This window comes from Trichechus manatus, unplaced genomic scaffold, assembly GCF_000243295.1.
Source record: "Trichechus manatus latirostris isolate Lorelei unplaced genomic scaffold, TriManLat1.0 scaffold00053, whole genome shotgun sequence".
NCBI classification, from domain to species: Eukaryota; Metazoa; Chordata; class Mammalia; order Sirenia; family Trichechidae; genus Trichechus; species Trichechus manatus.
In genome coordinates, this window is record NW_004443989.1 from 6,558,842 (window position 1) to 6,585,285 (window position 26,444).

Below are 26,444 nucleotides of genomic sequence, written 5' to 3' on the forward strand. Positions count from 1 at the left end.
AAATAAAAAAGAGGAAATTTACAGGGAAAAAAAAAAGAAGATAATTTAGGTTTGATATTAAGAATAACTCCCTAAGCAAAGCAATCTTGAATTTCAATCATAGAAGATATTTGAAAATTGGTTGGACAAAGAGAGCAACTGACTTTGGCAGTCAGTGTGGGAAATAGCTTTCTAATTCTAGAGTTTGCAGCCATAAAATCAAGAAGTTAGCAACCAAAACAAAGCAAGTAGATAAAAGATGGAGGAACAAGGATCTTGAAACTAGACCAAATCCAGAGAATGAGTCCTGGCAATGAGTGTCTCCTTTTCTTAAATACCAAGACACTGCTCAAAATGTCCTCCCTCTGTTACTGTATCTAAGCCAGGAACACACCATTCCTAAGGGCCATGTTGATTTCACCACTGTTGGTGAGATGGCTCAGTTTGGATCACCACAAGAGTCTGCTCAAGAAGCTGGATAAAAAAGGAAAGAAGCACCTGGTTTTATATTTAATAAAGCTGTACACTGTTTTTCTCTGAGTCCATCCTGGGATAACCTAGTGACATCTGCCGTCATCCAAAGCTTTCCTTGAATCTGGCACATGTGACGTGGAGCCTCAGTGCAGGGCTGCTGTTCCGTCCACATCAGCAGCAGGCTCCATCTCCTGCCAGTTAATGAGGCAGCTCCACTGCAAGGAAGAGAAGGACCCTTGTCCTTTCCAATCTGATGATTAAATGCATCAGGTGTTAAGTAAAAACTCAAGGTTTCTCTCTTCTCTGAGGTCACTCTAAGCTGGGTGGGACTCAAAACCTCCTTTGGAAGTAAAAGAAAAGAGATAACGTCAGCTTGCCATCTGATATTACATAACTCTTGTTAAATAGATAATATTTATTAAAGCAAAAAAAAAAAAAAATGAAGCTACATTTGCATGCTAATGGAACCTGGCAGATAAAACCTGAAGGTAATAGAAACTATCCTGAACCATCTCAACTGGGCTTGGAAATGACACCCGTAATGTGTGATAAAAACAAATACAGTTGCTGTTGAGTCAGCTCCGATGCATGGCGACCGCGTGTATGTCAGAATAGAAAAGTGCTCCATAGAGTTTTCAATCACTGATTTTTTCAGAAGTAGATCACCAGGCCTTTCTTCTGAGGCACCTCTGGGTGGACTCCAACCTCACATCTTTCAGTTAGAAGCTGAGCACGTTAACCATTTGCACCACCCAGGAACTCCATAATGTGAAATAGGTGACTATTTTCCTCTGTCTCTCTCTCATTCTGTCTCTCTCTGTCTCTGTCTCTGTCTCTCTCTCTCTCTGTGTATATGTGTGTGTATGAGAGCAAGAGAGAGTTCGTGCAGGTAGAGTGGATTGGGATATAAGAAAGGAATGAGTCAGGGAGGAATTGAAGAATCGTATCCTAATTAGAAGAACAAGCGAGACAAAGTCATAAAGTCAAGATAGAGCATGGCATACTCGGTCAATGGCAAGTAAATTAAATATGATTGAAACCACAGGAGTTGTGGCTAGATAGATATATTGGAAGTACTTGGAAATGCTCTGCTAAGTTAAGATCAAATCTGTTTTGAATGGTGATTGGTGATTTGTCAATAAGTCACAAAACCTTTGAAATATTCATAACATTTGACCCAATAATTCCACTTTTGCTAGTCCATTCTAAAAAATCCTTATTAGAGAAAAACAAGCAAACAAAACTTAATGGACAATGATATTATCTGAATTTTATTTATAATAACAAAGAATGGGAAGCACCTAAACATATGACCATAACAGCAGGAGAATGGTGAAGCACGTGGAGATAACGCCCACACCATGTCACTTTGTGCAGCCACTAAAATGATATTTTCAGAATTTGCAGCTCGGGGTCGGAGAAAGCTTGGGATTTACCATTAGGTTGACCAAGCAAGATACAAAGCTGTACAGATGCTATAATTTCAATTGAAGTAAAAATTATATTGAAACCTAGAAGGAAGTAGACTAAAATGTTATACTGTTAGTTTGTCCAACATACAAGCATGGGTAACTTTGTCTCCTATATTTGAAAGTGTTTCCTAATGTCTCTATAATGAACTTATCCTATTTAGAATCAGAAAAAGTAAATTTCTAAAAATAAAAAAAAAAAAAGGATGGCATGGTGTGGTAGTCTAAGCCCACTATAGCCCATCCCCCTACTGATTGCTAAACTAGAAACTCTGTGCAAAACACACACACACACACATGCACACACATATGTGCACACACACGCGAACATGCAGGCACACATAGAAACCTGGAAACTCTGAAGACTGAACCCAAGCAGGTGGATTGTGAAGGGGAGTCAAAACTTGGAGAAGTAGACCGGTACTGGGGAGAGTTTCCCAGTTTATTTTTCTGTTTTCTTGCCTGCTTTTACCTCAAGAGTGGGCTTCATGGGAACATCAAATGGTGCAGCCACTGTGGAAAATAGTTTCGCGGTTTCCTAAAAAGTTAAACGTTGAGTTACCATATGACCTAGCAATCCCAATCCTAGGTATAGACTGAAGAGAATTGAAAGCAGTGACTCAAACAGATACTTGTACACCAATGTTCATTGCAACATTATTCACAAAAGCCAGAAGGTAGAAACAACCCAAATATCCATCAACAGATGAATGGACAGACCTAATGTGCAGATATGGTATATCCATATAATGGAATGTTACTCAGCCGTAAAGAGAAACAAAATTCTAATACCTGTTACCACATGGATGAACCTTGACAACATGCTGAGTGAAATAAGTCAGAAGTGAAAGGACAAATATTATGTGATTCCACTTATATGATATAATCTAGAATAGGCAAATGTACTAGGGAAAAATTAGATTAGTGGTTACCAGAGCTGGGGGGTGGAGGGAATGGGTACTTACAATTAAAAAAAAATTTTTTGAAGGAAAGAATTCACATAGTTTTTGTTAAATGTAGTTCCTTTTTTATATACAGGTTTCTCAGCTAAAGCATTGTAAACCATTATGGTGGAAATGCAGAAATAATCAAAATTACTTTTTATTTGGTTTAGTAAGTTTGCATAGAGCTTGTATTTACTTTCCACTATTCAACTGTATTTGAATATTGTATTCAAATCTTATTAAAATATTGTATTCAACTGTATTGTATTTACTTTCCAATATTCAACTGTTTTTGATCTACAAAAATGACAAGTACATGTAGATCAATCTAATAGCTGTTAAATTAAAAAAAAAATAAGAGTAGACTCCGGTCCTCCATTCATGGAACAGCAAGGCAGCCATGCAGGCAGCTAAGCTGTCCACAGAATCCCTAACTTTCTGGCCAGAGAAAACAGGAAAACGGGCTCTTGTGTGGGGATTCTTGGAGAGGAAGGCACTTCTATGTTGTTTTGGTTGTTTTATTCATTCCTTGGCTCTAAGAAATGGATTGGCACATAGTAGTTGTTGTTAGCTGCTGCCAAGTTGACCCCCGACTCATGACGACCCCATGCACCATGTAATGAAGTGCTACTTAGTCTTGCTCCATTGCCAGGATCGGTTGCAGATTGGACTGTTGTGATCCATAGGGTTATCACTGGCTGATTTTCAGAAGTAGATCACCAGGCCTTTCTTCCTCTTCTGTCTTAATCTGGAAGCTCTGTTGAAACCTGTTCAGCATCTTAGCAACACATAAGCCTCTACCGACATATGGGTGGTGGCTGCACATGAAGTGCATTGGCTGGGAAATAGTCCAGGTCTCCAGCGTGGAAGATGAGAATTCTACCACTCAATAGATAATCGTTGAATGAATGCATGGATTAAATATTCGAGAAGATTCCACCTTGAAGACTGACATACTGTCCCCCAAGAATACCAGTACAACCAGCTTCCTCTCCAGCCTAGGACAGCCTTTGTTTCTCTGCAAAACACCAGAAGGTGGTTTGCAATTAGGAGTCCTTTGTCTGAAAATACGTAAACTAGCCTCCTCCTTAGCATGGTGAGTGGCCAGTATTTGAGAGGCGGAGGAACTGAAGACAACTGACACAACAGCAGAGTTATATCTCTCAGTGTGTATTGACTCTGGGGCATTTGCTTATTGAGTGGAATTGTGCGTGGAATTTATCTACACTTAAATTATTAATTCTCTCTCTCCGCTCTCTGTCCCTCTTTCTGCCTCTCTTTATCCACCTCCTTCACTCCAGGTATGTAGTTAAGATCATAGTCATGAAATAGAAGTGTAGTGCAACTCTACCGTGCAGTGTTCTTCTGGGTATAGAGGAAGTCAGAGTCCTTGAAGGACCCAGAAGTAGTATAGCAGACACTGTTCATGCCTGCCCATGTCCCTATGGGCTTTGCTATTAGAGTGCCTGAGTCCAAATTCCAGCTGTCATTATCTGTATTTCATTGCCCAATCACAGGGCAGATGGCAAGTCTGGAGTATGAACACCTGTGGGAGATCCGTCAATAAATGACCGATGGGAGTTGGAATATAACTACCCCCAGCTCCCTGGCCCCTCTGTGAGATAACTATGAGCACATATTCTGCACTGGCTCCCAGAGTGCCTCAATGTCAACTTGCTTGTTAACTCTCCCACTTTTAGCTGCCATCCCTTGCCTGTCTGTCTTCCCCATTCTCCTACCATGGTTACCTGGGATCACCCATTAAATAAACTACTCACTCTCAATTCCTTCTCAGGATCTGCTTCTGAGGAGCCCAAACTCAGCATGTTGAGGTCCTTGTTGTTGCAATTCTACTGTACAGTGGGCTGGTGCAGAAAATGGAAACCAGAAACCTGCAGAGCCCCCAGGTGGGCCACAGCAAAGCAAGTAAAAGGAGATGATCATGGCAAGACACGTGGCAGGCAATACAGAAGGAACATATGGATTCAGGAGAAATCCCCCAAGTGGAATCTAGGGAACTAGGCAACCACTTGGGAGGATAGTGTGGTAGAAGCCAGAGAAACCAATAATACAATGTAAGTGTCTATCCCTCCAACATCATTAACTGAGAAATGGAAGGTGGGAAACCATGTGATTTTTGTCAGAAGTGGGTGGGAAGGACAGGGTTCTCAGGCTGGTTTAGGACAGATTGGGTTTGAGGTACCTGCAGGCCAGTCACCCATCATTTATTGTGAAACTTCCATAGGGTAAGCCCATGGCAAACACTCAATAAATTCCAACAGAATTGAAAAGAATTGTTTTTCCAAGTGTGCATTTTCTAATGGAGCTTTCTTTAAAGGCCAGTCACACTCGCAAGAGCTCCCACAGGTGAGGAAAGCATGGGGTCCGGGGAGCGTGCTCCCACATCTATAACACGCACTCAAATTAATACAGCTGTTGAGGCAGGAGTTCATATGTGTATTAGAAAAACAAGCCCATCTGTAAAACTCTGCAAGATGCCTCCAGGTGTTCCCAGGTAGCTATTTAACATGAATATTTTATCAATGCCAGAGCAGATAGAGTGAAATAGTATCCATTATATTCCCATCACCAGCACACATAGTTAAATGGACCTCTGACCAAAGAATCTAGATGTTTAAAACATTTTTCACCTCCAGCGAAACCAGAAAATCCTGATTTTTTTGTTGTTATTGCTCCTGCTAGATTCATGAAATATTTCAGAGGCAACTGCATCTGGGAAGGGTGGTTTGGCGAATTTTCATCCAAAGTGTATGCTTTTGTTTTATTTTTATTTTTAACTAGCGGTTCAAACGTGAGGAAGTTGACATTTAGAATATGTGGTTTTCTTGTTTTTTAACTTGTGTTTTAACTTTAAGTTCAACTTTTAAAATGTGGGGATGGCTCAAGAATAACAAGGAAAGAAAACCTGTTCAAGAAAATGTGTCCTCCAGCATAGCCCCTCAGCTCAAACAGGGACAGGGGTCAAAGGCAAGGTCAGAACCCCAACTTTTGCTTTGAACCATCCAGTGATTTCTCGTGTTCCTCAGGATGCAGAAGAAGCTCATGTGGCTGGACGAGGTCTAACTTCTACTTCTCCTTCCAGCCTCTTCTAGAGCTTCTTGGAGCCTTACTGTCCCTGCTCCAGCCCTCCTGGTCTTTGGTCACCTTCTGCCTCTGCGCCTGGAAGACTCGTCCGCGTCGTCATCCTTATTTCCCTTTACCTAGATAAATTTCACTTATTCTTCAGGTCTTGCTTAACTGTCACTTCCTCCAGGAAGCATTAGCTTCTCCTGAGCAATCCAAGTATTGACTTCGGTTGCCTTTCCATAAACCCCACTTTGAAAAGTACGTGGTGTTGTTGTCAGCCCCCGACATGGTGACCCTTTGCACAATGGAACAAAATGCTACCTGGTTCTGCACCGTCCCCACGATCAGTTGTAGATCAGATCATTGTGATCCAAAGGGGTTTCACTGGCTGATTTTTAGAAATAGATCACCAGGCCTTTCCTCCTAGTCTGTCTTAGTTTGGAAGCTCTGCTAAAACCTGTTCAGCATCATAGCAACATGTAAGCTTCCACCAACAGACAGGTGGTGGCAGCACATGAGGTATATTGGCCAGAAATTGAACCCAGGTCTCCCACATGGAAGGCAAGAATTCTACCACTGAAATACCACTTCCTTATTTGTAAAGTTCTAGACAAACACATTTTAAACACTCTCTTCTCTTCCAATCATATTGCTGACCCCAGGTTCCTGGCATGTAACAGTCACTTTCTGATATACCTGTGCTGTTTTAAAGTACTCAGATATTTGGAATGACTTGTTTGGTTGCTTCTCTTGCTTTCAAAATGAGAAGCTCCAGGAGGACTTTGACCTTTCTTGCCCTGTTCCTTTAATCAGCCACCAAAATGCCTGGTACACCAAAGGCAGTCAACAAATGTCTATTGGTTGGATAAATTAATACCTAAATGTATGCAGAAATGATAAGGCAAAGTACCTGTATCCAGTACGTTTATAGTCTTGGGGAGAGAGTACAAAATCTGTAATTTTTATTAATAAAATATAGTGGGATAGAGTCATGATGGGATAATACCCAATGTGGTGAAGGAATCTAGAGAGAAAGAAACTCAGAGTAGGGAGTCAGAGAATACGTCCTGGGAGAGGTGAAATGTTACTTAAGCATAAAAGATGTGGAGGAGTTAACCAAGTGGAAGAAGCAAAAGGGTCTGGGGGGGAAAGCATAGGTGTTCGAGGCCTTGCTAGTTGGTCATGAGGCTGGAGTCTAGATCCCATGGGAGAGAGTTACTCAGTGTTAGCACAGAACCAGATCATGCTATGCAAGGCCAATTTGGAGGTCACACTAGAGCAATGGGGGTTTACTGAATAATTTAGTACAAAGGAGTGTCATCTGTGTTTGAACAGAACACTCAGGCAATGGAGTGGAGAATGGAGTTGAGATGGGACACAGGAAGTCACTTGTTATACAAACCTGAGGCCATATTAATAAAGTCTTATAACTAGGTTTCAACAAGAATTCATAAAACCACCCCTTCTCCTTATTTCATATTTTTATGGAATCTCAACCATGTGAAGAGAAAAAGAAGCAAAGAGGAACTATATGAACTTCTCTGTGATTAAGCTCTCAAGTCTTCCTTGGCTTTATGTCACACAGGTTAAATACAGATTCGAGTCATAGCCTCTATATTACATTAAGGAAATGAACAACTTTTACCCCTTAAATATCAGTACATGTTAACATATAACAAATCCAATCCATTTGTCAGGGATCTGTACTCTATGTAGACATTCAGGGATCAAAGGAAACTCATAATTCCACCGTCCTCTAGACACAGAGAGAGAAAGACCACCTATGCGTTGGACAAACTGAAGACATTTTTCCAGAAAAGGAGACTTTTAAGTTAGGTCTTAAAGGATGAATAGGAACTTTCGAGAAAGAAACGGAAGTAGAGAGGGATTTCAAGGAAGAGGGAATTATTGTTTAGAAAAAAAGGATATAAAAGTTAATTCTTTATGGTTAGAAAGTCGTGAGTCTACAGAGTGTATGTATAGCATGTGTGTTGGGGGCGTGAATGTGTGTTTAGGTGTGAAGGTGTCTGTGGGTTGGGAGCTGAAAGTAATAGCAAGAAAGGAGGTCTGTTTATCCCTTTACCTCTTCCTCTTGATGAGTAATGTGGTTGTATCTCTTGTTTTTGTCCTCACTTTACTCATAATGTTGTATCAGATACCTTTATGAGCATGTGCCTGTGTATGCCTGTCTTGATTGTTTCTCTGGGATAGATTCCTAGATGTTTAATTACTCAGTCAAGGGTCACAAACACTTTAAAGACTGTCAATACATGCCGCTGCATTGTTTTCAGATGAAAGTGCAAATTTACACTTTCATCTTTGGAGTATGCTTGTACCCATTTACTGACCTTCACAAGCATCATGCATTTTGTTTCTTTAATATTTCCTGACTTTATAGTCAACATATTGGACTGTTAAAATGACTTAGGGAGATTTGAGGATATCCTTAGCTTTCTGGGGAACTTCTTAAGAACAACTTAAATAAACCACAGTTCTCATAAAAGATGGAACATGGATAGACTCCATGTCTGATACAGATTGATTCTGGGAATCAGTAGTGTTTATCTTGGAGCAAAGAAGGTCTGAGAGAGGTAAAAGTGGGGAGTGCAGGAGCCACACCAGGCCATCTTCAAATGCAACTCCAGAAAACAAAACCAAGACCCATAAGGCCGATTTCAGTTTAACAGGAAGGAGAATTTTCTAAACATTTTCTATAGATCTGGTTACTTCACAAAGCATTAAGCACCCAGGATGAAAGCATTCAAACTTAATGTGGTTGTTGTATTGTTGTTAAAAAGAGAACATTTCTACACTGAAGAGGAAATCAAAGTAGAATCTTAGACCATTCTATTCATTTATTTATTAGACATAATTATAGAGCAAATACTGAACCAGGCACTGTGCTGAGCCTCCTACCTGAATTATCCTAATCCGTACAGTAACTTTATATTCATTTAATAATATGTTAAAAGTTGTTTTTGGACACTTACTATATGCCTGGCCTTGTGCTAGGCACCAGTGACACAGCAGCAAACCTGAAAGATGAGGAGGCTGTCCACTGGGGCTCATAGCCCAGTGCAAAAGGCACTATTGATAAGCTGAATGAATGTGCAGTCAGAAGCTGGAACAAGGGCTCCAGATGGAAAAGACAAGAGATGGGAAATCCCAGGAGAAAAAAAGGCTCAATGAAGCCTGGACTTTGTGCTTATGCTGAGAGTAGAAGGATGGGTGGGATCAACCAGGCAAAGGAGGGGAAGCCAAGGAGGGGCATTATCAGGTAAGAATCTGCAATCTGAGAATGCAAGAGGACTCAGGTGGCTGAGAAGCAGAGACGCCAACCCTGGCTGGGCACTGGTGGCCTCGGTGAGATTGGAGGCCTCCCCCTACAGCAAGAGAAAATGAATGCAGTTTTAATGAGGATGGGGAAATGTTTTAAAAGGATCTTGCTGGCTGCTCCATTTCGAATCCACCAGCCTCTCCTTGGAGACCCTGTGGGGCAGTTCTACCCTGTCCTATAAGGTCACTATGAGTTAGATTCAGCTCAATGGCAACGGGTGGCTGGCTGCTAGGCACAGGAAGTGGGTAGTCACCAACTACATTCCAAACTCCCCTATAACATCTTTTCTCCAAGGACTACTTTAGCCAAAGCCTTTTTTTAACGCTAAGAGTATGCAACAACAGAGATGGCTGCATGGTCATTGCATTCAGAACGTATTACTTCCTCTGTGCTGATCACTTAGAGGCTCAGTTAGTGGACCTTCCGTGCCAGGTGTTGCGATTTTAGGTCAGCCATCTCCACTGATACAGTAAAACCTGCGAAAGCCAGAACCTGTGTAAGGCAGAAACTTGTCAGAGAAGGAAAGCGCGAATATTTTCTACTAAAATGAGAGATAGGAAAGTGGTAAGACTGCACCTTGTCAAAGGCAAAAAACTTGCGAGACCTGGAAAGACAAGCTGGTGCCATCGACTTCTGGCTCTTACAGGTTTCACTTACATGACTCTGATTATTGGAGATATTGTTTCTCATGTCACTGATGATCATTCCTGGAAAAGCATGCATGCATGGGGACTCCAGGGACCTGAGGCTTGCACCTCTTTCTCCCGGTTGCATGTCTTACAGCCCTTGAGAGGCTTGAGTGGCATAATTTACGTGGCAGGCTGGCTTCTCTCCCTCCTCTGAATCCACCAGGAAGCACCTTTCCCCTCCACCGCCTTTAAGATGAGCTCAGTGACACCCATCATGAGGTGACACGCGGGACTAGCAGGGGTAATTTCCGCATCACCCCATTTTATTGTGAGCATAACTCTGTCCAGTAAATCTACAGCTGGTGACTCAGCTCTGCTGACATTTGGCTTCCGGAATATCGGGAAAATGGATAGTTGGAAATCAAGCAAGTTCAGTGTTTTGGCTCTCCAGCCTCCTGAATTTGCTGCAGAAAGTTTGGTGCACGTTGATCGTTTCTTAAGGAGGCAAACTTCAGCTGCAGGAGGTAATGAAGCAAACTTTAAATCTCACCCCAGGTCTAGCAAAGCTGGCTGCAGTGTGCATTTGATTGCAAACAAAATGTGAGCTGAGTAGCACAGAACCCTCCTCTTAGCAACTTTCAGCACAAGATCAGCTGCGAGAATGGAATAAATTGGAGATTGATTTCTGCAGTTCCATTCATTTGCAGAAATTTGCAGACAATTAAGCTGTCCCCCTACAGCTTAGGGAACTGCTCCTTTCAGCCAGGGGCTAGCTGAAATTTGCAGCCTGCCCTCTGTACACATTTGAGCTATGATTCTTCAGTGACACTTGAGTGAAAGGTGTTTCCCTCTAGGCATAGATGTCCTGTACACATGGTGACCTGCAGCAGCCTTGGGGAGGTGGAATAGCATAGTGTCTGCAGCAGGGGGCTTGGGAGTCACAGAGACCTAGGTGACTTTGGATAAGTCTCTTACACCTCTAAACTTGGGGAAAATGGGGATGGTGGAACTCCCTGCTGTTGTTGGGTGTCCTTGCGTCACTTCCAACTCATAGCAACCCTGTGTAAAACAGAAGGAAAAACTGCCCAGTCCTGCACCATCTTCACAGCAATAGGTATGCTTGAACTCATTGTTGCAGCCACTGTGTCAATCCATCCCCTCGAGGGTCTTCTTTTTCTCTGACCCTCTACTTTACCAAGCATGATGTCCTTCTCCAGGGACTGGTCCCTCCTGATAACACGCTCAGAGTAAGTGAGATGAAGTCTCACCATCCTTGCTTCCAAGCAGCATTCTGGCTATACTTTTTACAAGACAGATTTGTTCATTCTTCTGGCTCTCCATGGTATATTCAGTATTCTTCACCAACACCATAATGCAAAGGCAACAATTCTTCTTCAGCCTTCCTTATTCAGTGTCCACCTTTTGCTTGCTTATGAGGCATTTGAAAATAGTATGGCCTGGGTCAGGCGCACCTTAGTCCTCAAGGTGACATCTTTGCTTTTTAACATTTTAAAAAGGTCTTTTGCAGCAGATTTTTCCAACACAATGTATCTTTTGATTTCTTGACTGCTGCTTCCATGGGCGTTGATTGTGGATCCAAGTAAAATAAGATCTTTAACAGCTTCAATATTTTCTCTGTTCATTGTGATGTTGCTTATTGGTCCAGCTGTCAGGATTTTTGTTTTCTTTATGTTGAGGTGTAATCCATACTGAAAGCTGTAGTCAAATGGATTAAACAGGACAACATTATAACAAGTCTAGCACTGTACCTGGCACATAATTATTCTGTGGTGGAGTTGTTAGTTGCCATCGTGTCAGCTCTGACTCATGATGACCCCGTGTACAACAGAACAAAATGTTGCCTAGTCTTACGCCATCTTCACAATCGTTGGTATGCCTGTGTCCATTGTTATGGCCACTGTATGTCTGGAGTACCTTCCAATCTAGGGGGCTCATCTTCCAGCACTATACTGGACAATTTTTGGTGTGATCCATAGGGTTTTCCTTGGCTAATTTTTGGGAGTAGATCACCAGGCTTTTCTTCCTAGTCTGCTTTGGTCTGGAAGCTCCACTGAAACCTATCCACCATGGGTGATCCTGCTGCTGTTTGAAATACTGGTAACATAGCTTCCAGCATCACAGCAACATGCAAGCCACCACAGTATAACAAACCGACAGACAGGTGTTAGAACTACTTAATAAATGTATCATATACTGTGATATCCTTGGTGAGTCCAGTACCAGGATGCCAGCTAAATCTGAGATTTGCGTTATCAGCCAGGTAAATTGAAGATTTGTGTGGGGGAGGTTTACCGGGGAGGGGTCTTGGCATCAACACCTGTGATGAAGTGAGGGAGCAGGTGGGAAAGGGGGAGGAGTATGACTGAGATGCTCTGACAGATCTGACAGAGACCTTAGCCATCCTGGGAGTGGGGGCAGACTCTGGAGCTGGGGTGGTTCTTCCATGTGGCCCTGCCTTGAACAACGGGCCAGGCCTTTTATGCACCCCTTACCAGTTATTGGGAGTAACTGAGTGGGGCAAAACAATTAATGTACTCAGCTGCTAACCAAAAGGTTGGAGGTTCAAGTCTACCCAGAGGTGCCTCAGAAAAGGTCTGGTGATCTACTTCTGGCAAATCAGTCATTGAAAACCCTATGGAGCACGGTTCTACTCTGTGCACATGGGGCCACAGTGAGTCGGAGTTGACTCAGTGGCAATTGGTTTTAGCAGCCATTGGACGTAGGCTACATCCTTTCTGCTTTATAATCTTCATATCAACTATGAAATGGAGGTGAAGTCTGTAAAAATACATATTGTATTATTCTTTTTATGAAACATCCAGTAAAGACAAGAGTTTAGACAGATAAAGAAGGGTAGTGGTTGCCAGGGTCTGGGAGTGGGAACGGGGAGTGACTGCAAATGCGTACAGGGTTTTTTTTGGGGGGGAGGGAGGGAGATGAAAATGTTCTAAAAATAGATTGTGATAATGGGTGCACAATCCTGCAATTTTACTAAAAATCATTGAATTGTATACTTGAAAAGGGTGGATTTTATGTTATTTAAATTAAACCTCAATAATGCTTTAAAAAAGAAGCCCTGGTGGTGCAGAGGTTAAGCACCCAGCTGCTAACCAAAAAGTTGGTGGTTTGAACCCAGCAGCTGATCCATGGGAGAAAGACCTGTGATCTGCTGCTGTAAAGGTTACAGCCTAGGAAACCCTCTGGGGCAGTTCTACTCTGTCCTATAGGGGTTTCTATGAGTCAAAGTCAACGTGACAGCAAGGAGTTTTTTTGGTTTAATGCTTTAAAAATGCTATGGGAAGTAGGGGGAAAAGGGGCTCCAGCCAGGGAAAGTTGACCCCCACTCACTTTTCCACAAATACATGCTCAGCTTTGCATTTTGGGAGGAAACACAGTAGTCTGTGAGGACAGGGCTGGGAAAAGGAGGGAATTCAGCAAATGAAGGTCCCTATCTTTTCCTTCTTTTCACATCTTCTCCGCATGGCCACCAATATGAGAGCTTTGTTTTTGCAGGTCTGTCAGCTCATGCCCTTCCTCAGCTCAAAGCCCCCCAGGGTCCGCATCTCAAGCACGGTGAAAGCCAGAGCCCCACACACTAGCTTGCAGTTGTCCGGGACCTGATTAGGCTTTGCAGGCCTGGGGCCTGCCTCCTCCTCGTGTCCTGGCCTCACTGGCTTCCTCTTCCTCACTGCAGCTCACAGGCCAGCTTATGCCCCTGCTGCCCAGGTTCCCTGCACCCCAGTGCTCACATGGCCTGCTCCTGCCTTTCTCCCTGGTGGGGCCACCCTGACCTCCTTTCTAAAATGCCAGTGCCCCTGCCCTGCAGCCCCTCAGTCCCCTTCCGGATTCTTTCTCCTAGACACCTTTATTGTCACACACCACATGTTACTCATTTTGCCTGTCCATTGTCTTTCTCTGCCCTCTAGAACGTGAGCTTCTCGGGGCAGGGCCTTTGTCTCTTGTGCACTACACTGTCCCCAATGCCTAGGGTTATACCTGGCAGACAAGAAGAGCTCAATGGATATTCATGGAAGAAATGAATGAATGAATGAATATGAATCCTCTCTCGCCCTCCTTTCCAAGTTCTTAATTTCTCTCTGCTTTCCTCTTCCCTGTCCCCTGCCCCCAGCCCCTCCTCTGTCCCTCACTGTGGCAGGGATCTTTCCTTTATTCTGTGGTCTTTGGGATTGTGTATTGTGACACCCTAGACAGCACAAAACCTGCTTTTAATGTGCCCCAGTTTCTCCTGAGACTGAGAAACAGGGAGGAAAGCAAATAAAATTTTAAAGCCAAATACCCTAAGACAGAAAGAGGAAGGCCCCAGTAGAGCCCCTATGAGACTGGGGATGTTTATGTAAGACTGACAGTTCTCCTGTAACAAAACTATCTCCCTGAAGACAAAATGTTGCCCCTTCCACTCAACAAGATCGGATGTGGCTGCCGCAAGCCTCCGGCTGTCCCAGGCTCAGAGACGCTGATGGATCATTGTCTTACTGATTCAGGGGCTGCAGGGAGGGTCCCACGGGGCCCAGGGCCAGGTGGCAGTGGTGGCTGATGCTCCTTTCCAGCACTTCAGGGCGCCTCAGTGTGCATGGGCCTGTTCCTGTGGCTGAGGGGCTGTGCCAGCTTGAAGGGGAAGGTGTTCCGTATGTGTCCTGGGCCCGGTAGGTGACATGGGGTGAGTGTCTGCTGTGTGTGCATCTGTTCATGAGTGAGCGTGTGTGCAACAGTACATGTGAGAGATGGAAGTATGTGTGTGACCCTATCAAGTGGAAGACAGTGTGTGTGTGTGTGTGTGTGTGTGTATGTGTGTGTATGTGCCTGAGAGAGAGAGAGAAGAGATAGATGCATGCGTGTAACCCTATCCAGTAGATTCTCTTGGGGAGTGTGTGAGAGAGAGAGATAGAAGTATGTGTGTGACCCTATTGAGTCTGTGTGTGTGTGTACATGTATGTGTGCATGCTGTTTTGTGTCTGCTGTGACAGAGAACATTTGACATTGGTGTGTGTCTGGTGAATGTGGAGGTGGCAGGATGTCTACATGAGTGTGTTTAAGGTTGGCCTCAGGCCACACACAGCTGGCTCACTCACTCCTGACAGGGACTAGAGGTCCTTCTTATCTCCTCACATCCTCTTTCCTGATATTAATAAGACTCATCCTGCACTTCTGGGCTGTTCTTTAGAGATCCCAAACCCCTTCTATGCACAATTCCTCGTTTCATTCTGATAACCATGAGGGCAGGTAAATTGTCCTCCTTTTACAGATGAGAGATTCTCTCTAAGCCGCTCCCGGTCCTGCCATAAGGAAAGCAGCTCTTCTCCTCCTTTCTAAGGCTGCCACTGCCAAGCCACCCCTTCCCACCTCCCTCAGCCATCTCTCTCCACCAATTGTCGCCTCCATTCTCCACATCTTCATTTACCCAGCTCCACTGTTTCCCTCCTCAGACCCTTTTCCTCCCCAAGCCCAGTACCATTCCTTGTCTGTCCTTTACTAACAGACAGCTTTCTGTTTCTCTCCCTTCCTCCCATGCCAAAGTCCTCACTTCTTCTCTATTCCTCTGATTTTCAACCCTAAGATACTCTTCAAGCTGTTCTCCCTAAACTCACCAATTATCTCTTCATCTTCAAGCCCGACATCCTCCTAACGGGATTCATCCTGTTGGAGGACATTCTGCATTGTGTAGTCTAGCTACATCCTCCTTCGTTTCTGAAATTCTCATCTCTGTCCTCCTGGGTTTCTTTCTTTCATTGACTAACCTTTGTGTGGCTTTTAATGACTTTTTAGTATCTCATTATATGGTTCAGTCCCTCCCTTTCTCCTCTTCATATGATCTGGGTGCTTCAGCTTCTCCATCACTTACAGTTCGTATTGTATATGGTCTATCTGACTTTTCTCTCCCTCCTTCATCTCTCCTTCCGGAATGCAGCTTCTTATATGTAACTGCCCTATAGAAATCTCCGGTTGGATATCCAGCAGCCCATCAAAGTCAGTGGGTCTACAACTTTACCAGCATCTGTGTCCAAGAACTACTTTTCTTCTCCTTCTCATATCTTCCAGATGTGCCCACCATCTTGGTAATGGCAACACCAGAAGGCAGAGAGTCTTAACACAACCTCTTCTTTACCCTGATGCTCAGTTGGTTCCCACACCTTGTCTCTTCTGCCATCTAGAAACATTTCTTGAATTGGTCACATTCTTTTTATCCCCTTTGTTGGAGCCCTGGTGATGCAGTGATTAAGAACTACAGCTGCTAACCAAAAGGCTGGCAGTTTGAATCCACCAGCTGGTCCTTAGAAATCTTATGGGGCAGTTCTACTCTGTCCTACAGGGTCACTATGAGTTGGAATCTACTCGATAGCAACAGATTTGGTCTTTTTGTTTGTTTGTTTCCGTCTTGTCTTTCTCTGAGGTTACTGCCACAATCTCATGTTCCTGGTTTCTTTACGTCTACCCTGCATGCTGCCATCAGACAGAGCCTTCTAAAGCAAAGATATTTTCATGCTACTTCTTTATTTAAAAGCCCTTAAATACTGGTCTAAGAATGAAGTTCAAACTCTTTCTAATTATATTCAAGACCCTACCTATTCTGACCCTGCCTATGTGCTTCTTCATCATGCCTTTCATCCTCTCCACTCTTGGAGTGGCCTAAGTTTTAGCCACACTTCTGAATTGTGTGCAATTACTGGAATGTACCATTGTATTGGTTGGGTTTCCTGTGTAAAAAACTACAGCAAAATTATAACTTAAGACAACACCAGTTTATTTGGTTCACCATTTTCTGAATTGGCAGTTTTGGCTGGGCCCAACTGGTTGACTTTTCTGGCCTTGGATGGGATCCTTTACATATCTGCAGTCAGCTACTGGTGAGCTAGGAAGCTCTGTTTCTGGAGGGTGGCTGGATGTCAGCTGGGGCTTTGGTGACAAGTGAGATATATATCTCTCATCATCCAGCAAGCTATCCAGACTAGTTCAAAGCATGAAAAGTCCCTTGAGGCCTAGGATTAGAATTCGCCCATCACTCCCACCAAATATTAATGGTCAAAATACAACACCAGGCCAGACTCACAAGGTCACAAAACAGGTGCCACCTGCAGAGTCACATCACAAGGCATGTGGCTATACAGAGAGGAGAAAATGTGGCTAGTTTCAAAATCTTTCACGGGCATTCTTTTTCTCTCTCTGTCTCCTTCTTTGTCTGGCTAACACCTTCTTTCTGTAAACCTCAGTCTAAGAAGGAAGTGACATATCTCATTCCAGTTTGAATCAGTTCCCTTTCTTCTCACACAGCCTCTATAATTATAGATACCATATAAATTTTAGATTCCCTTTTCCTCCTCAAGTCCAGCACCATTCCTTGTCTTCCCTTTTCTAACTGCCTTTTTGTTTGGCCTTCTACACAATTAGAATACATACATCTTGAATTCAGAAATTTTCTTTGTGTTTCTTTGTATCCCTGGGGCTTAGAAGAGTACCTAGTATGTAAGGAGTCCACAGAACAGGAGCTCTGTTGGTGCAGTGGTTAAGCACTCAGCTGCTAACTGAAAGGTTGGTGGTTCAAATCCACCAGCCACTCATGGGAGAAAGGTGTGGCAGTGTGCTTCCATAAAGATTACAGCCTTGGAAACCCTATGCGTTGGTTCTACTCTGTCCTATAGAGTCACTATGAGTAGGAATCAACTTGATGGCAATGGGTTTGGCTTGGTTTTGGTTTAGAATTGAACCACACTTATTCGTGAGGGTCACCCAAAGTCCCCCAGGAAGAACCTGGGTTCAAATTCACTTACTAGCTCCACGTGTCCTCACTGGTTGGATGACCTCTGTGAGGGTCAATTTCCTCATCTATAAGACAGAGATAATAATATTAATAGCCACTTTATAGGGTTTTCATGAGGATTAATTGATATAACACACATGCCGTTTGCACAGCCTGTTATAGTAAGGGCTCAATAATTGCTTGTTTGTTGGTTTTGCAATAATAGTAAATAGAGTTGTGGTCACCTTGATCACAGATCGCTGCGTAGCCTCACTCTCTACTCCAAGACTTGCCCATGGGTGAGTCTGGACCATCCCACATCTCCCTGCCATGCCCTGGGCCCATGTAATGCATCAGACACCCTCCAGGAGAGTTAAGACTTTCCTTTACCCATCTTCATCCTTCCCATTCCACAGGTCCACAGGTCAACTCCATATTCTTTTTGGTGGTTGGCGTGACGGGTCACCTTGGCCTCATATATAAGGACTCAACCACAGATATTCAAGCATCTTCTAAGCACACTGACTTGTTCATCTGCAATTGCAAGCCCTCATAGGCATGGTTACAGCTTCATGAGATGGATCGACAGATACAAATACATATGTACACGGTTGCATATTAACATGGTTACACACATGCACCTAGATATGCATGTGGTGCATGGTTGCCAGTCAAATCAGCTACTATGGCTCCTGCATGGTCACAGTCACACAGAAGCACATGATTTCAGAACAGAAGACAAAATCATTAGCCCAGACATGATCAAAGGTAGACACAGTCACAAATATAGAGGTAGACATTTGCCAACTAACACATAGTCATAGACATGCACATAATCAAAGACAGAAGCAGAGTCATGAATATAAAATCTTCAATGACAAAACACTTATTGTGGTTTCTCTCAACGTAAGGCAAAAGGTTAAGGATTGGAGAAAAAGGGATGTCCTGGCCCAGGCCAGGCCTTTAAGCTGTCCACCATGGTGGGCTCACAGTCAAATGAATATGGCGGCATCTGTACAATTGATCACCCACTGTCCCTTCCAGATGCTGTTTCCCAAGACTCAGGCCACCTGCTCCTTTTCTTATGTGCTAGGAACCCAGTGACAGGCACAGCTGTGCTTGCTGCACGCCTCTGGGAGCTGTGAGAGTTGGGGAAATGGGCTGGCAGCTGCAGACTTGAGTGAGGGTGAGCTGGGAGGGCCTGAGGGGACCTGGCCACTCTGAGCACCCATGAGGGTGAGAATATCACCACTTCATGGGCTTAAAGGTATGCCTTTATTCCAAACAATGGAGAGTCTGTTACTGACAATACAATATGCTTTTTCATTACTTCACACATTCACACATATATTGTCATAATGAACTGAAGCCTATGTTTGTCCTATTATGGAGCCAAATTACCAATCCCTACCATCGGCATAGGATTTTAAAGCTTTCCAAGTGCTTTCCTAGACATCTTCTCGTCTGAGTCTTGAGTGGTTTTTTGTTTGTTTTTTGTAAATGAGATTTGTATATTGCCCATATTTTACATATTTACAATTCGTTTTCCATTCTCTAATAAACCAAGAGAATCCTCATAGATGTTACATATCAGTTTTTTATGAATACAATCCACAATGGGAAGACAATAAAAATCCAAAGAAGGTTTTTGTTGTCTTCCCATTGTCTGTTCCATCCTCTCTCGGTTTTTTTTTGGTTGATTGATTGGGTTTTTTTGTTTGTTTTTAGCCCTTCTACCTTTTTCTTCTCACTATCTTACACATATACAGACTTTAGTTTTCTGTCTTTGCCTGAATCTTGAGTCTTTGGTCTTCCTAGAAACCAAACGGTCTTTTATTTGAACTTTTTTTTATTGAGATTTGAGTCTTGTTCTCCTCTGCATTATATAGTTTACCTAGGATAGAATGTGCCTGCCTTAGTCAGGGTTCTCTAAAAAACCAGAATCAGCGAGATATAGATAATATATATAGCGAGAAGAAGAGAGAGAGATTTCCCTTAAGGAATTAACTCATGGAATTGCAGGAAGCTGGCACGTCCAAAATCTGTAGGGCAGGGGACAGGCTGGAGAATCCTGCCCAAAATCCTGCCCCAATTTTTGTGTCCCAAAATTCGTAAGTCAGGTGACAGGAACAGTGAAGAGAAAAGGAGTTCTGGAAAAATGTCTGTTTATAGTCTGGAGGCAGAATACACCCGAGGGAAAACTCCCTGTTTGCTTTTAACGCCATCAACTGTTTGGGCGCAGCCCAACCACATTATGGAGGGTAATCCACTTTACCTACAGCCAACTGATTTAATCACACGTAACTACTTCATAACAGAGTCTAGACCAGTGTTTGACCAGACAACTGGATGCCATAGCCTGGCCAAGCTGACACATAAAATTAACTATCATAGCTCTCAATATAGTATTTTATATTTCCCTACACATTTTATCCTATGTGTTCTCTCTGCTAGCTAGGTGAAGTGGAGCAACGTACACCACCTCTCTGAATTTGATTTTCCTCATTGGTTAAGAAAGTCTAAGATACACGTGGAAGGTTTGCGGATATTAGAGCCAACAAATGTAAAGTGCTTAACGCATTGCTACCACACGGCAGGTACTCATGTACGTTGCTACTGTAGTTGTTGGTGGTGACGGTGGAGGCAGTGGAATAATGATAACAGTGGTAGAACATGGCCTTCTCAACCATCTTATTCATTACTGCCTGAGAGTGCCTTCAGCCAATGGACCCATATTTAACCTCATCCTTGCTATTGAGTACTTGAGTTGTTTTCCACTTTTATCCCTTATTAATACTGTCCACTAAACATCTTCCTGCATACATTTTTATTCTTCTTTTGAATTTAGCATTTGGATGTATTTCCAGGAATGAGATTACAGGGTGAAGGGATATGTACATTCGTAAAGCTCTCAATAAATATTACCCAGTTGCTTTCCCACCAAATCATGAGAATTAATATTTATGGAAGTGTGCATAGCCCTAGCTGGACTTGTCTTTATGTTTCCTGTTTGATTTTGCTTTTATAAATTTCCCTTTATATTCTAAATTACATAATCATATATATATGCATATTTCTCTGTGTGTACACACACACTCATACACACTTTTGTGGGCTTTGTATGGTATGTAACTATCATTTATTATGTGATTTTGGTAGGGACCTGTTGCCCTAAGTTTGAGATGCTTGCTTCTGTTGGTATACAAGATAATTTTAATTAGCCTGTGACATTAAATGAGATCGAATTATATCTTGAAAATTATATTCTGTTTGTAATTCCCCTTCGGTCCTTCTGATCAGATCAAGGAGAAAATCTCAGCTTGGTGCTAATAACTCTTTAATAGCTCTCTAATACTTTCTTGTCTCCCTTTTAAAAAGAGAGAGATTCCATATAAAGAACGTTCTTTCCAGAGGCAACAGTTTCTAGGGAGAATTTATAACATCATTTTGTGTCCAGTATGTTTATTTTTATATTTTTCATGTTTTTATGGAAAGTGATACAGGTACTTTATTTAAAATAATGATAGAAAGATTCCTTTTTGAACACATTTGTTTAATTTAAAAAGGTGACTTACAGACAAGGCAAAAATTATGACAGCGTTACTTCAGTGGTTGAACTTCGGGAAATAGTACTTAAGGGAAGTGCGTTCCAAAATCAGACCATCACTAAACTAATAATAACAACAAAAGGTCCTTTCACAAATGTTGACTACAACTGCCCATCCTGCCTGACATAGTTTTGGACTTTGTGATTGCTCCTCCATCCCCATTCATTTGTGAGTGTAGGGACCTTGTAGTTGGCTCTGACAAGAGTCCTTTTATATACGGTGAGTTCTGTGGCTTCCTGACCAGGTGAGTAATCCACTCACGTGGCAGATTAAGAAAGGTAATGCACAAGCACTGGAGGATGTATAAATCAAGACTGACACTGTGAATAGAATGATTCAGAAGACAGGATTAAATAGCTTAATGATAGTCATTGTGAATCACAACGTCAGCCTTAGTATGATTCTAACAATGTACTTGCTAACGCTAATTAGGTTTGATAGAATAAAATTAACAATGTCCAAACAGCTGTATGCTTTCACAACAAAGGAACCATATTTTAGAGCAGATGGATATATCTTTTCTGTGGGGGATTTTAGTCAATCGATTTTATTTTCTCTTTTAGGATATATTTAAATTTGCAAGAACTTCTCCAGTCCCAAGACAAAAGAGGTCCATTGTGGTATCTCCGATTTTAATTCCAGAGAACCAGAGACAACCTTTCCCAAGAGTTGTTGGCAAGGTAAGTCAGACAAATGACAAATGGCAAAAGCACATTTTTATTAAGAAATGACACACGAAGCAAACTGACTCTGACTGTCAGGGTGACCAGCTGGAACTGGCCTCATGTCCTTTACAGTGAGAGGCCACATGGTTTTGGAAAGAGAGGGATTTCAAAAGATCATCAAAAAAAAAAAAAAAAAAAAAACAAAGACGAGATTTTGGAAAAAAAATTAAAAACAAGAAGGAAAGCTTTGAATATCATGACTTGGAGATGTCCGTGGTAGATAATGATGTTGAAGTTATGTCAGTAGGATGCCATTGGCTAAGAAATGAAATTGTTGCTTTTATAGATGATGTCCAGGCGACCAGCCAGATAGAGCCCGTTAGGATAACAGTAGGTCACGTGATCTTTCTATGGAGACTCTAGTTTCTAAATGTATAGGTCCAGGAACACAACTAAGTCAGTTCTCTAAAGACTAAACCAGTTCAAGGGAACTAAATCATACTAATCAAATCCAGAAACACTGTTGAATGAATCAGAACATTTTTCTCCCCGGGGAGAAATAGTCACTATTAGATGGGAACAAATACTGATATTACCTTGTCAATACATTTTGTCCCCATAGGAAAGTCTACAGAGTATAAGCAGATAGCATTTATGGTGAATGTGGAATTTGAACAATGAGTGAATGATCTTAATGGTGGGTGCTATTGAACTATCCATTGATTCATTAAATAAATACAGAGTACCTGTTCTGTGTCAGACTCTAAGCTTGCGGCTGGGCAAGTATAGTTATGAACAAGCAGACAAAGTCCTATTGTGATAGAGTTTGTATTGTAGTGGGGGAGACAGACATTTAGATAAGTAAATAAATAAACAAGAAAGTTGCAGACTATAAAGAATGTTATGTAAAATAGAAACCATGTGATATGAGAGGGAATAACTAGCAGGACCAGTTGGAAACAAAGGTAGGCATCTTGCGCAGATGGAGGGAAGGCTCTTCAGAGCTGGGGGCATGTGAGGAAGACTGAAAGGATGAGAAAGGGCCAGCTGCAGGAGGAACAGGGTAAACAGCAAAACTGCATGAGCAAAAGCATGGAGACAGGAAAGAACATGATGTATCTGAGGACCCAAACCCAGTGAGCAAGGTAGAGAGCGATCAGAGTTGAAGTTAGAGAGGCCGACCTTATGTACAGCAGAACAAAACATTGTCTGGTCCTATGCCAGTTCTGTGATCTTTGATATATTTGAGCCCCTCATTGCAGCTATTGTATCCAGATTTTGACGATATATTATACGTCCATGCTACAGTTTGCTTCATTCCCACACATTTGTTTCCCTGAGTACATTTGCGTAGTTTTCGCAAGTCTCTTTCCTTAAGATATTTAGTGGGAGTGCAGCTAACAAGGGACATTTTGGGGCCTCCTTTCTCAGAAGGCAATTTGTATCCAAGCTGAAGACTCACCTTCTCTTCGCCCCTTGTATACTGACCACACTGGTTTGCAGCCTGGATTCTCTACAAATCAACTGCTTTTCTAGATGTGATAGTCCAGTAACATCGCAATGCACCAGTCTTCTAACTCCTTAGTTGATTTGTGCAGAATAACTGCACTGCCTTGCAAAAACTATTTGTCCATTCCTTTTATGCCTTGGAAGGAACATATTTTCCTCGTTGTGCCTGCTTGTTTGTATTCATTCATTTTATGCTGTATATCTTATCCTCTTCAATTCTACCAGTAGCTGACAAGCTATACTCTGCAACATGGGAAAGCATATAGGTGTCTTCAGTTGCAACTGTGGAGGTGAGCAGAAGGGAATGGAGACCAAAGAGGCTGGGCTCAGGTCTCCACATATCACTTGTCGCCCACCCAATCTCTCTTGGACAGGGCAGCTCCAGTTTTATAAATATTACATATTATATTTCATTAGAGAATGCTGTTTGAAGAAGAGATTCTGTGCCTATCAAAGTATAAAGACATGTGTCTTCACTTGGGTTCCCCGAGAAACAGACTCTGAGACAAGCATTCCAAAGCAGGGAGTTTATTTAGAAGGTGAAGGACACACTGTAAGGCATGAGGAAGAGAGACGGGGAAGGAAAGGCAGCCAGTGAGAGGCCTGTTTATCAAACCAGCTACCACTGTGGGCGACTGGAGTGGGAGCCTATGGGGAAACTCTAGGAAATGATGTGAAGCACAGTCCTCAGAGTTATCCAGCCCAGGAGGGGAGATAGCTGGGTATTTATATACCAATTCCCATCAGTAGTTGGTTGAGGGCCACTAACAGTGGTGTAAATTTCCTGGCACACCTGGCCTGCCCTGTGTCCTGTGCACAGGCAGAACGGCATTCTGAGTCTTGGGGGCAAAGACTGCAGGCAGAGAGATGCTGTGCGGCAGCTAGAAGTCAGCTGGTGTGCACTGAAGAGCTGAGGTCCACAGGGTGGGGACAGGTCACCAGCAGATTCTGTTCCATCTCTAAAACTTGATAAAAATGCTTCCACATCACTGGCTAAGTTTTCTCTGTGTTTTATTGACCAAACCACCTAGCACAGCCTCTGCCACTTACTTGATCCTCCTCTGCTCCCATGGCATTTCCTGAACTCACTTTCCTGTGTCTGGTGACTTTTAACCCCACTGTACTTACCTCTCTCCTTTAATAAGTATTCACTGCATCCAAGCAGGGCAAATCTCTGAAATTCCATCGAATTCATGTCAACAAGCATATATTCAGCATGTTCTATTTACAAAGCACAGTGCTAGGGGCTGGGGACTTAATGGCTGAGGAAAGAGACAGTATTTTTTTTTTTTTTTTTTGGTTGCTGTAATTAAACGAAGTTCACACTTCAAGTTAGTCTCCCATACAGAATATTTCTTTTCTTTCTACATGCGTTGCCATGAGACCCCAACTGCTCACACCATTCTGTGACAGCACACCCCTCCCCTCTGCCCCCGACCCCCCATGAATGTTCAGCCAGCTCCCAACTCTCTCTGCCCTCCCATCTCACCCCCAGACAGAAGCTACCCCTTTGGTCTCCTGTATCTACTTGACTAAGAGGCACATTCTTCATAAGTATCACTTTATGTCCCACGGTCCGGTCCAATCCCTGTCTGAAGAGTTGGCCTCGGAAATTGTTTTAGTTCTGGGGTGATAGAGAGACCAGGGGCCATGCTTTCTGGGGCGCCTCCAGTCTCAGTCAGACCACTAAGTCTGGTCTTCTTACTAGAATTTGAGTTCTGCATCCCATCCTTCTACTACTCCATCAGGGACCCTCTGTTGTGTTCCCTGTCAGAACGTTCATTGGTGGTAGCTGGGCACCATCTAGTTCTTCTGGTCTCAGGCTGATGAAGTCTCTGGTTTATGTGGCCCATTCTGTCTCTTGGTCTAATACTTTCCTTGTGTCTTTGCTATTCTTTGTTCTCCTTTACTCCAAGTGGTTGGGACCAACTGATGTACCTTAGATGGCCGCTTGCAAGCTTTTAAGACCCCAGACGCCACTGACCAAAGGAGGATGCAGAACATTTTCTTAATAAGTTTGTTATGCCAGTGGACATAGATGTCCCCTGAAAGCATGGTCCCCAGACCCCGCATCCCTGCTACTCTGTCTCTCAAAGTATTTGATTGTATTGAGGAAACTTCTTAGCTTTGGTTTAGTCCAGTTGTGCTGGCTTCCCGGGTAGTGTGTGCTGTCCTTCCCTTCACCTAAGATGATTCTTATCTACTATCTAGTTGGTGAATAACCCTCACCCTCCCTCCCCACGCCCGTAACCAACAAAGAATGTTTTCTTCTGTGTTTAAACCTTTTCTTGAGTTCTTATAATAGTGGTTGTATACAGTATTTGTCCGTCTGTGACTGACTAAATTCACTCAGCATAAAAGTTCCAGCTTCCACCAAGTTATATGATGTTTCACAGCTGCATCATTGTTCTTTATCATCGCATAATATTCCATTGTGTGGATATACTATAGTTTGTTTATCCATTCGTCCATCGATGGGCACTTAGGTTGCTTCCATTTTTGGCTATTGTGAACAGTGCTGCGATGAACATGGGTGTGCATATATCTATTCGTGTGACGGATCTTGTTTCTCTAGGATATATTCCAAGGAGCGGGATAGCTGGATCACGTGGTACTTCTATTTCTAGCTCTTTAAGGAAGCGCCAAATCGTTTTCAAAGTGGTTGTGCCATTTTACATTCCCACCAACAGTGTATGAGTGTTCCAGTCTCTCCACAACCTCTCCAGAATTTGTTATTTGTTATTTTGTGTTTTTTGGGTTAATGCTAGATGATATCTCATTGTAGTTTTGATCTGCATTTCTCTAACGGCTAATGATCGTGAACATTTCTTCATGTGTCTGTTAGCTGCCTGAATATCTTCTTTGGTGAAGTGCCTGTTCATATCCTTTGCCCGTTTTTTAATTGGGTTATTTGTCTTTTTGCTGTTGAGGTTTTGCAGTATCTTGTAGATTTTAGAGATTAGACACTG

At 42.7% G+C, this 26,444-nt stretch overlaps 1 protein-coding gene across 3 annotated transcripts in view; it reads left to right on the forward strand.

Annotated features, from left to right (window-relative positions):
• The window catches only part of CDH13 (cadherin 13), a 1,198,041-nt gene that overhangs the window by 503,507 nt on the left and 668,090 nt on the right, over positions 1-26,444 (forward strand). For 2 of the 3 annotated variants that reach the window (XM_004377723.1, XM_004377721.2), the window contains one exon: positions 21,865-21,981. The exons of the other annotated variant lie outside the window; for it this stretch is intronic. Coding sequence is in view for 1 of the 2 variants with exons in the window: in XM_004377721.2 (XP_004377778.1) it covers positions 21,865-21,981 (117 nt within the window). In the remaining variant the exon portion in view is untranslated. The remainder of the gene's footprint in view (positions 1-21,864; positions 21,982-26,444) is intronic. 3 annotated transcript variants of the gene reach the window in all.